At 44.6% G+C, this 12,054-nt stretch overlaps 1 protein-coding gene across 1 annotated transcript; it reads right to left on the bottom strand.

Annotated features, from left to right (window-relative positions):
- Positions 1-20: 20 nt before the first annotated feature.
- Positions 21-7,676, bottom strand: SYCE2 (synaptonemal complex central element protein 2). The gene is made up of 4 exons (XM_073319193.1): positions 7,599-7,676; positions 5,952-6,070; positions 3,346-3,556; positions 21-768 (listed from the first exon to the last, which is right to left on the bottom strand). The coding sequence occupies exons 2-4, from the start codon at positions 6,062-6,064 to the stop codon at positions 574-576; spliced, it is 519 nt and encodes a 172-aa protein (XP_073175294.1). The 5' UTR covers positions 6,065-6,070; positions 7,599-7,676; the 3' UTR covers positions 21-573.
- Positions 7,677-12,054: the final 4,378 nt, after the last annotated feature.

The raw sequence follows: 12,054 nt of genomic DNA, 5'->3' as shown, positions 1-12,054 counted from the left end.
TCAGCACAGACAGCGGTTGGAAATAACGAACAGGCAAGTCACTGAAGGAGACATGTTTACAGCTATTGATAAACCAACAAAGTGGAATGTAACATTCATGTGATCTTTATAAAATGCCTTTTACAATAAACAGCGCTAGGAGAGAGTTAGCGACAACAATCTCCCCCTGCCACACTGGAAGAAAGACATTTCAAAGGCAGCAGGGTGCAGAAGTTTGACAACAGCCACTGGCCATTGCATGATCCTTTCGTATCTTCAGTGGGCTTTAATGACATCTCAACATTCCCTCCCACGTAGATAAGACTTATTCCCACTTTTATGAAGACTGACTCTTGCCAGCTGTGGTTTTTAACCTGTCTGGCTTCATGCCCTTTAGGACACTATCAGAGCTTGAAAGTTTAGGAGTTTTTAAAACAACTTTAACAATTAAACAAACTGCAACAGGAATAGAAAAAGGGGCCCTTATCTGACCTGTAGTCTTATTTTTCCTTTTGCATCAGAATAGTAGCTACACGATGGTTTGAGTGGTTCCTTTGGGCTTTTCATTCCAGCTGGCCCTTCTTCCCAGTGTTCTCACACCTCTGGCTGCACGCACAAGTCTTTATAAGCTGCCTCCACAGTGTGGCAGACTTGTCTGAGCTCCGTTTGGATCTGGCTGATCCTCTCCATTATCTCCGAGAGCTCTTGGAGCTTATCCTGCATTTGCTTGTTATGGCGATCGTAAATGAGAAACATCATTTCCTCCAGCTTCTCTGCCAAACTCGAAACCTTTTGCAGTGCAAGGAAAGACAGGCCTTAGGAATTAAAATGGATCAGAGGCTGATGGCTTGAATATTAAGGGTTGCATTATCCCCCCACTCCCAGAGTAACGGGATGCAACTATCATTGATTTCAGTGGGTGCTCTGCCATGTTGGGATGGGGCTGAGTCTTGCCCTAAGTGTGACTTTTTTCATGAGTTTTAGACAGAGTAGACCAAAACTGATCTCTGCATAAATGTAAATGCTTACTGCAGGCTTCTTATACCATCTTCTGAAAGCATCTGGGGCTGGCCATGTGGGAGCCAGGATACTGACTCCAGGGACTGCTAGCCTGGGCCAGGCTGGCAATTCCTTATTCCTATGCAGACCCCAGCCCTACAACTGGTCCATGCAGCACTTCAGTGCAACTCCATGAGGATCTGCCTGCATGGATCTGAATGCAGGAGTGGGATCTTCATGGGAAACAGCAATATGGCACACAAGAGGATTCTAGCCTACTAGCGGCCATGTGCCCCAGAGATCAGGGCACTGGACTGCAATTCAGGACACCTGGGTTCTATTTCCAGCTCTCCCAGGAGTTAGGTGGCTAGCATGATTTTCAAAAGCCCCAACCTGCATTTTTAGGGCTCCTAAATACTTTTGAAAATCTGGCCCAAAGCTTTAATGACCGCCTCAGCAATGGTAAGGCGGAAATAACTTCCCAAGTGCATGGAATGTGTGACCGGAGATGTGCTGAGCTGCTCCTGGTAGAGGCCATGATGAAGGTTTTGCGAGGGCGAGTGTGAAATGGGAGACGTGTTGGTTTCTGCATCTGTTGGAGATGGAAGTGGAAGCCTTATGGCAAGTTGGAGTGCATTAGACCACAGCGATCAGAAGGTGGTAAAGAATTCGAATGACTTTCCTCTTAACTTAGTTCCATGCTTTGAAGTCACTGGCATAAAATGAAGCTTTGGTTTGTTATTCCTTTTGCATAATAATCCCTAGTTTTTATCAGTAGATCTCAAAGTACTTCACAAAGGAGGTCAGTACCATTATCCCCCTGGGGAAATTGAGGCACAAAGAGGTGAAGTGATTTGTCCAAGGTCACCCAGCAAGCCAGTTGCAGAGCCAAGAATAGAACCTTGGTCTCCTGGGTCCTAGTCCAGTACTGTATCCTATAAGCCACACTGCCTCTCTTAATAATAATTAATAAATATCTCACTCTCGTATAGCACTTGGGAGACCTGGGTTCTATTCCCAGTTCTTCCACGGGCCTGCTGGGTGAGCTTGGACAAGTCATATTGACCTGCTGTGCCTCGGTTTCCCCATTTTACAACAATTCTGACTTTTTGTAAGGTGCTTTGAGATCTATGAATGAAAAGTGCTAGATAAGAGCCAGGCGTTCTATATATTACAAGTTAGCGTCTGTAGCTGATTTTATAATGGAAAGCGCCCCACTGTTGCATTATTTTTCTTTACATGTATGTAAAAGTATGCTCCAAAGCATCTGATTTAATGCCTTGGAGGCAAGGAGGACATTCAGGCGGGTGATCTGTGACTGATTAACATGATTAAAATACATTTAAATAAACATTCTGTGAGTGCACGATCTTTAATGTGTGTGCAGTCAGAGTGGAGAGGAGATTAGCGAGGCAATGGGGGTTGCTGCATGTCACAGGGATTCAAGTTAGTGGGTGAGGCGTGATGTTGGGATTTCACTGATGTTGGCAGGTAAAGTGGTTTTACATTAAAAACAAGCTCTGTACTGATTCGCTGCAACGTAGCAGAGAATTGGAGAACATGGAGACTGACAGGGCCCCTCTAGTCCATCTCCTTTCAAGTAGAGTCTAGCTGCTGCTCCCCTCTTTTGTTCTGTCCGATCTACTTTTAAATGCTCTATACGGTGAAACTCCCCCAACTTTCCTTGGGGAGATGATTCCATAACCCAGTATGGGTCCCTGGGAAGAAGACCCATGCGAGAAGAAGACCTTCCTCACACGGCTTTTCCCACTCCCATGAAAATGGAGGGCTCAGCCATCCCTCCCCTTGGCCCAGTTGTCTTGGGATCTGGGGGGGGTGGTGGGGGAGAGGAGCATAGGAGCATGACTGTTGGAGGAGGCGTGTGGGTTGGAGAACGCTGCACCCAGTGAAGTTCAAAAGGAAAAGAGAACACAGTTCTGGGCTGTATTACCTTTCCCACCCCGTGCTGTGTGACCTATCCCTCTGAGGAGGGGCCCTAGTGCAGCTCCTGCTTGGGAGGGCCTTCTAGGGAGACTCCAGGGTGTGTGTGAGAGGGGGCGATGCATCAGAAGCAAAGGGCTTTCATGCAGATGTCTCCGGTCTCAGGCCAATCCCCTGGGATATATGGTGGGTCCTGCTGCCTGTTCCAGCCTGGGGCAAACCCTGCCTCTGTGCTGGAATGACATGGGGTTTATACCATGGAAGGGGACAATCCACCCCCCCGATATATAGCACTTCCCCACACACACATTTTCCTTTGCTCAGCATTAAAACCCCTCCTCCTTCACCAAGCTAGCTAACTTCTCTTCCTTCCTTTGGCTTCCACCCTCGAGCCCTTGCATATAGCCATCTCACTATCCACTTCACCTTCAGCAGGAGGCTCTCCCTGAAATTGCTCATGACAGTGTGGTCTTTCTTCCGGTTCTCGTTGATCTTCTCAATCAGCTGCTGCGTTCTTTTCTGCAGATTTTCAATGTTTGAATCCAGGGCTGCGAAATAATTGGATGACTTGCCATCCAATGCTGTTACAGGTACATCTGCAGTGGGGCAGAGCAGAGATGTGCTGGGCGATTCCTTCCTGCATTTAAATTGAAATAAATGAACGTGTGTTGTATTCACCTGTACCCCAACTTACACTCAAAGGCCAAAACTTAGGTGAGTTTGAGGACTCATTGTGAAAGCATTCACTTTGTTTCCAGATAAGAGTAACTGACATATCTGAAGCAAGGGGGGAAGTTTACCTGCTCTGTGGAAAAGGTAAACTTCCCATCCTTTCCCTTGCTGTCACTCCTAAAGTAAGGGAGCATTTTAAAACCAAACAGCGAAGGTCAGATCCTCCCCTGGTCACTGGTGCCTGTATGCATGTAAGAAGGCTGCAGCTATACAAAACTACCATCACAATTCAATACATGAAGAAAAATTACAAAGACTAGAGCCAAAGTTATCGAGCAAAATCAGATGCCAAAGAAAACTGGTCCCAGCTATTTTGTTAATTTCTCTCTTGTGGGAATTTTAGTCCTTTACATTTGTGTATCCAATAATTAAAGCAGCTTATTAACCAGAATCCATTAATCACAAACTTGACAGCTCCTGTGTTAGCTAATTCTATTTTATAAAGGAAATACAGAGTCCCTGTTGGCAGACTTGTTTGTGAAACTATTTCTGCAATGCTAGCAAAATTGACATCTAATTCCATTTGATGGGGTGGGGGGGGATGACACACATGATGAGCAGCCTCAGGTTCTAAATCAGTACCCTTGCCTATGGAAGGCAGTGTGCTTAGGATCAGCCTTCTGGGTACATTATTGCATTAGCACATTATATACTGTACTGATCAGGATTCCCGCTCAACTCCTGATGCTATTGGCTGGCACGCCTACATCAATGTTTCTTAACCTTGCCTTATGTTGCCTTATGTTGGCATTTGGTCCTGAGGAGGCGTGGAGGAAATGGGTCTAAATAAACCAAGCCATCTGCCAAGGTGAAGCAGCTCAGTGATGGAATTAAAAGCCAGAGACACCTGCTGTTGATTAGCTCTGTCCTCTTATACAGAAATACAAGTTAACAACCCCCATGCCAGGTGGCTTTGTATACAGTCAGTGCGCTGTATGTACACAGCTACTACAAGAGAGGCAGTGTGGCCCACTGGATTGGCCACTGCCCTGGGAGGCAGGAGATCTGGGTTCTAAATAAATACACTAGAAGTGTCAGGTGCTGGGGGGCCATTTAAGTCCTATAGAGAGGAGCTGAAAGACAAACTGCCTAGCATAACTGCTCCCATCCAAAGGGTTGTCTACACACAGCTTTTGTATCAGTTTCAAACCAGTACAGGGGTGCTGGAACAATTTGTATAGTGGAAGTGCTGAGAGTCATTGAACCAAACTGGTTTCAGAGTAACAGCCGTGTTAGTCTGTATTCGCAAAAAGAACAGGAGGACTTGTGGCACCTTAGAAACGAACCAATTTATTTGAGCATAAGCTTTCGTGAGCTACAGCTCACTTCATCGGATGCATTTGTATCCGATGAAGTGAGCTGTAGCTCACGAAAGCTTATGAACCAAACTGTAAACCCTGTATATAGTGGAATCCACTCCAAGCCAGTGGGTGCGGCATCACCCCTAGTTCCAGCACCTATGAACCAGTATAAAGCAGTACAACCCTCTAGTGTGGGTACTGTTAGCTACATGTAGGTCTTGTCTCGGGAAAATGAAACCAATATGGTTATAACTCTTAGTCTCGTCGGACAGTGTCTTTTTTTTTCAGTGTAGCATATGTCATTGTATTCACACACTAGGGGTATCCCAATGTAACTATACTAAACTAATATCTAATCATACCCCAACTGAAATAATTACATTGGTTCAAAGCCTATGTTGAGAGTAGGCGTAAATGCACTGACTGTCACCACCTCTTTAAAAGCAGTAGATGTCCTGGGAACCACTTTATAGGACTTAAAATGAGTAATTCTGCCTGTGCTCAACACAAGAGAATGTGTGAGTCATTAATTAGACAGCACTTTGCATCAGGAGATCTCAAAGCACTTTACAAAAGAGGTCAGCATCATTACCCTCATTTTACAGCTGGGAAAACTGAGGCACGGGCCATTACTTGCCCAAAGTCACCCAGCAAACTAGTGGCAGAGCCAGGAATTGAACCTAGGTCTCCTGAGTGCCATTCCAGTTCTCTATCCATTGGGAAATACTGCCTCCAAACTAACTTTTTAACTTAAGAATGCAATTAGAAACATTGTCCATACCCAATTATATTAATTAGAAAACCTAATCTGAATACAGGCTGGGAAATTGCTACAATTAACATGAACAACCAAGGCATTCCCAACTATATATTTATTAAAAACACATTTCTTCTTTGGGAAGTTTCTGTTGACATATTCCTGGCACAAGGCAAAGCATTTTCTCCCCTTTCTCTGGCTCTCAGCAAATATTAGACAGAAGTCTGTGCAAAACGCCTCACCTGGACAGGATCTCACTATGTAATTCACGTCTTTCTATATCATCAAAGAACGGGCTGTCCGGTTTAGCCTGCTCCTCTTCTGGCTCTGGACTTTCACATTCCTGATTAGACATTGTAACCTTTAAAAATTAGAGAGATTTTTCAGAGGCTGCATGGATCAGGCACTCCACTGGGACTCATTCTAGCCTTTGGCTCTGCCACTAATTTGCTGTGTGACCTGAGCAAGTCACTTCCCTTCTACCTTGTCTATTTAGAGTTGAAGCTCTCCAGGGCAGGGACTGTCTCTTACAAAGTATTTGTACAACTCTTAGCAAAATGGGGCCCTGGTCTTGTTGCAGCCTCTAGTCTCTATAGTAACACATATAATTAATAAGAATAACAGAATAATCACTGACCTACATGAGCTACCAAATCAAACTGAGAGTTTTAAACTCATATCCAGTAGAGCTTGATAGGAACTTTTGATGACATTTATGGGGGATTGGAAAATGCTGATTCCTCCTAACTGAATCTTCCCATGGGACCATGTCAGTTTCAATTATTTTTTTGTTTTGAAAAAGAATTTTTTGAAAAATATCAAAACAGCCAGTTTTGACATTTTCATAATTAAACATTTGGAATTTTCAGTTCAAAACTACTTTTTGTTTAAAAATCTATGTTATTTTATATTTTAAAATGTTTTTAAAATAAAAAAGGTCAAAACTGAAACACAACATATTGAATTAATGGAAAGGAAATATTTCAATTTACCCCAAATCATTTTTTTCAGTGTTTCAGTTTATGAAAAATTTTGAGACTTTGGCTCTTCGTCCCTATTTGGAACCAGGAAAAAAGTCAAACTCTCAAAATTTGTCATAGAATGGGAAATCCATTTCCTGACCAGCTCTAATATTGAATCTGCTTCTCTTCTACACTAGTTTTACACTGATATAACTTCACTGGAGTTACTCCCAATTTACCTAGAGAGCTGGACAAAATACGCTATTTTTATGTCTGACTTGATTTTGCTTGGAGAGTTTGAAATAGTCTGTATTTTATTAGATGTACTATAGAACAAAATTTGCTAAGAAAAACTGTTAAAACACTGAGGATATATATATAAATATAAAGACACTGCAACTCTAACCTCTGTTAGAGAACTACAAAATTGCATCGATCTAGAAACATTTTTAGCTTTCTAGCTGTATAAGTCAATTGTATTTACCTAGATTGTAAATTCTGTGAGATAAGGACTGTCTTTTTGTTATGTGTGTATGTACCACATCTAACACTGTCCCCACTGGATTTGTGCTGGAAATGGCCCACCTTGATGATCATACACATTGTAAGGAGAATGATCACTTTAGATAAGCTATTACCAGCAGGAGAGTGGGGTGGAGGGAGAGAAAACCTTTTGTAGTGATAAACACCCATTTTTTCATGGTTTGTGTGTATAAAAACATCTTCTGTATTTTCCACAGTGTGCATCCGATGAAGTGAGCTGTAGCTCACAAAAGCTTATGTTCAAATAAATTGGTTAGTCTCTAAGGTGCCACAAGTCCTCCTTTTCTATCCCCAGTCAAGAGGTTCTAGCAATTACTAAAATAGAAATAATGATAATAATAATTAATAATTAATAATAAAACACCTAGAACCTACACTGGTTACCTGGATTTGAAAGTGTAACCTTGTCTGACCTCAACCAAGATCTTCAAAACTCTATAGGAATTTAATTTTGAAAAGGAGAGATAAGTACATACAATGTTTGTTAAATTCACATCATTTACTAAACTGAAATGTTGCAGGAAGCTAGCTGTTGACCAATCACTACAATTCCACTCCACATCCTCCCTCTTTTATATAATTAGATAAATTTTACTGGGAAAAATCTGACTTCAGGATTCCCACCTCTGAGACATTGCTGTTTTTCTTAAAGACCCAGCTCCTGGGATCATGTGAGCATCTCAGTTTTCATTAAAAACAAAAAATGAAAGAAGTCATTCCTAAATTTTGTGGATGAGAATAAATGCTTGAAATCATGACCCCCTAAAGATAGCAAATAATCTGTCATCGTAATCTGACAACCCAAATTTATTTGTCTATTGATTATTTTTAAGCCATGATTTTTTTAGAATTTGGGGTTGGATTTTTTTGGGTTGGCAGTATTATGACTCTTAATATTTGCTTTAAAAAAAAATCAATTGATCAAAGATTTTCTCATGCTCAAAAAGGGCCTAAAAGAATTCCCACTGTGTCTGAATACTGATGGTAAGCGTTAAATACATTGAAATTAGTCAATTCAATCAAATTAGAGGAGATGGATAGCTAGATGGGTGTGTGTTTTGCCTGCTAGATAAATAGATCGGTGAATCCTACCAGTGTGTGTGTGTGTGTATATAAACCCCTCTAATTTGATTTAATTCTGTAGGGTGGGGTGCTTGTTTTGTTCCCTCCTAAGGGTGAAGGGGCTCCTGTATTGCCCCATAGGAGCATGTGGTGCCCTATAGCAAGGCTGGGGGGATCCCCAATGGGCCGGTGTGAGGAGCCCCTAGGGGAAAGGACCCCCACATGGGACAGCTGTACCCAGGCTCACAGTGCGGGAGACCCCATAGGGGGGTGAGCAGCCTGTAGATGGATGAGGACCCGATATCAGGGCTCACCAGGTGGATTTCATATAGAACTGGGGGGGGCTATATTAGGGCTCTCAGGGGGACCCTACAGAACTGGGGGGGCTGTATTGGGGCTCCCAGGGGGGCCCATATAGAACTGGGGAGGCCTGTATAAGGCTCCCTTATATATGTGGCCCCTCTGTTATTGCAAGCCTCTCGGTGGGGCCTGGGGGGCGGCTCACCCCAGAGATTGGGCTGGATCGGGGCTCCCAGCGCCCCTCCCCCCTCCCCGCAGCTTTTCCCGCCACTTCCCTGCCCCTTAACGGCCCCGCTGAGAAGAGGGGTGGGCCGGGCCTGGGCCGGAGAATGCCAGCCCTGCTAGCCAATCAGCGCCCTCCCCGCCCTCAGCTCCTCCAATGAGAAGTCGAGGGGGCATGAAAGCGGGGAGTGAGGGGGAGTCCAGGCTGGGGAAGGCGGAGGTGGTGGGAACCAGGCTGGGGGAAGGGGACAGGGCTGAGGGCTCCAGGTTGGGGGAGGGGGGCTGAGCTGGGGGGACCGGGCTGGGGGGGGGGGGGGAGGCAAAGCTGGGGGAAGGGGCAGGGCTGAGGGGTCCAGGCTGGGGGGTGGGGCGGCACATCCAACATAGTTTGGCAGAATTAGTTGCACAAAAGACAGCTGGACTAGCAGGGAGCCTGGGTGTAGAGCACTGCAGTGTTGGGGGGATTTTCATCCCCCCAAATCTAGAGCTTGCATTAATAAAGGAAACACTGAGTTTGGAACAGAAGCTAGCCCCCCCCCCCAGCATTGTTTACACTCCTGTTGCAGGTGGGGATTGAGACTGAAGGACATTAGCAGAGCTCTGGGGGATGGGTAGTCCAGGACTAAATAGCTGTAGAACTATGGGTTACTCGTGGTGTGGAAGGGTTTTGCTCACTCGTCCCCATTTTCTCCATTCAATGCGAGGTGGCCATAGGACAGGAATGACAAAGAAATCCTAGATAGTCACAGATTTCTGGCAGGTTTCAGGTGCACCTGGAGAGCAATTTGGAGAAGCATGAACATCATCTACCCTCACTTGTTGCTTTAGCCCCTAGGAGATTTTGGTTTCTGTGGCTCAGAAGCGCAGGATCTAAAGCATCCCCTCATCTCACTGTGTATGCACCTCCCTGGTGTTCTTCATGCCTATGTGAATGCAACAGGTTCCAAACAGTAAAAAATGAAAATAAACTGGTAGTTGCCAGCGGTGTTGAAAACACAATTATTAAAGAAAACACTACAGACAGAGGCATTCTTGGTTTCATGGCGAGAGGGCTCTTTAATACAAATTTGCATGATTGTGTCCAACCAGGGGATGCAACTTCTTCAGAGATGTATTTGTCTGCTGCTTTTTAGAGTCCGGTTCTCCCCCTATCCCAATCCAATCTTGTATAAGGGAAGTAGCTGGAAACCAGCAAGAGATGGTTAAACCATCTTGGCTTTGTTTTGAATGCCTGCTTGTATTAAGGAAGCAAAGTTGCATTCCCAGCCCTCCCCACCGCTGTCTGGAACTGCTTAATAAAAATTCGTAGATTTGTTCTACGTAACTTCTCCTATTTACGGCGATTCACATTATTCAATGCTTGCATTTCAAAGGCTAGTTAAAATTATATTAATCCTCCTGCTCAGAGGGATCCATGCATTTCTCTTTTAATCCTTGGATCTAAAAGTGCTATCCCATTTTAGAGCTGGGGAAACACACAAGGAATTGGAGTGATGTGCAGCAGAGTCAAAGTTAGAACTTGGGATATAATTCTCATTTCCTTTGTGAGGATGGGTCCTTTAAGACAATTTGACTGTCTCCATATTCTGACAGGTTTCAGAGTAGCAGCCGTGTTCGTCTGTATTTGCAAAAAGAAAAGGAGTACTTGTGGCACCTTAGAGACTACAGCTCACGAAAGCTTAAGCTCAAATAAATTTGTTAGTCTCTAAGGTGCCACAAGTACTCCTTTTCTTTTTCCATATTCTGAGGCTGTGCAGGTCCCTGTAAATTACAGTGTCTTTGAGGTTGCTCTAGTTTATACTCTGCTGCCAGTGGCCCCCACTGGGCCTGTATTCTGGAACCATTTTGACCCACCTTAAGCCTCCTTTATGCTACCATTAGTGTGACTGAGAATCGACCCCATTGAATGGCCACGCGGGCGTCATGCTATCTACACACAAATGGACATCTGAACAAAAGGCTTGTGTCACTTCCTGGCTCCTCTCTTGTTAAGGGTAGTCCATCCTCAGTTCCACACAGGAAGTCCCTGTCCAGGAATAACCATTTCAGATTGATCAAAGATCCAGTATTTAAGAACAAGGGATGCCTCACATGTATGTGTCATTGCCTTCATTCTGTTTGCCTGATGACTTCACTTCTAATAAGAATCATTTAAAAAACAAAAGGAGTACTTGACCTGGGATATTCTATCTACTACCCAAGATCCATAAACCTGGAAATCCTGGGCGCCCCATCATCTCAGGCATTGGCACCCTGACAGCAGGATTGTCTGGCTATGTAGACTCCCTCCTCAGGCCCTACGCTACCAGCACTCCCAGCTACCTTCGAGACACCACTGACTTCCTGAGGAAACTTCAATCCATCGGTGATCTTCCTGATAACACCATCCTGGCCACTATGGATGTAGAAGCCCTCTACACCAACATTCCACACAAAGATGGACTACAAGCCGTCAAGAACACTATCCCCGATACTGTCACGGCTAACCTGGTAGCTGAACTTTGTGACTTTGTCCTTACCCATAACTACTTCACATTTGGGGACAATGTATACCTTCAGATCAGCGGCACTGCTATGGGTACCCGCATGGCCCCACAGTATGCCAACATTTTTATGGCTGATTTAGAACAACGCTTCCTCAGCTCTCGTCCCCTAAAGCCCCTACTCTACTTGCGCTATATTGATGACATCTTCATCATCTGGACCCATGGAAAAGAAGCCCTTGAGGAATTCCACCATGATTTCAAGAATTTCCATCCCACCACCAACCTCAGCCTGGTCCAGTCCACACAAGAGATCCACTTCCTGGACACTACAGTGCTAATAAACAATGGTCACATAAACACCACCCTATACCGGAAACCTACTGACCGCTATTCCTACCTGCATGCCTCCAGCTTTCACCCTGACCACACCACACGATCCATCGTCTACAGCCAAGCTCTGCGATACAACCGCATTTGCTCCAACCCCTCAGACAGAGACAAACACCTACAAGATCTCTGTCAAGCTTTCTTACAACTACAATACCCACCTGCAGAAGTAAAGAAACAGATTGATAGAGCCAGAAGAGTTCCCAGAAGTTACCTACTACAGGACAGGCCTAACAAAGAAAATAACAGAACGCCGCTAGCCGTCACCTTCAGCCCCCAACTAAAACCCCTCCAACGCATTATTAAGGATCTACAACCTATCCTAAAGGATGACCCAACACTCTCACAAATCTTGGGAGACAGGCCAGTCCTTGCCTACAGAC

The sequence above is a fragment of the Lepidochelys kempii genome, chromosome 20 (assembly GCF_965140285.1).
Source record: "Lepidochelys kempii isolate rLepKem1 chromosome 20, rLepKem1.hap1, whole genome shotgun sequence".
Taxonomy (NCBI): domain Eukaryota; kingdom Metazoa; phylum Chordata; order Testudines; family Cheloniidae; genus Lepidochelys; species Lepidochelys kempii.
This window is presented reverse-complemented; position numbering and strand designations above follow the sequence as displayed.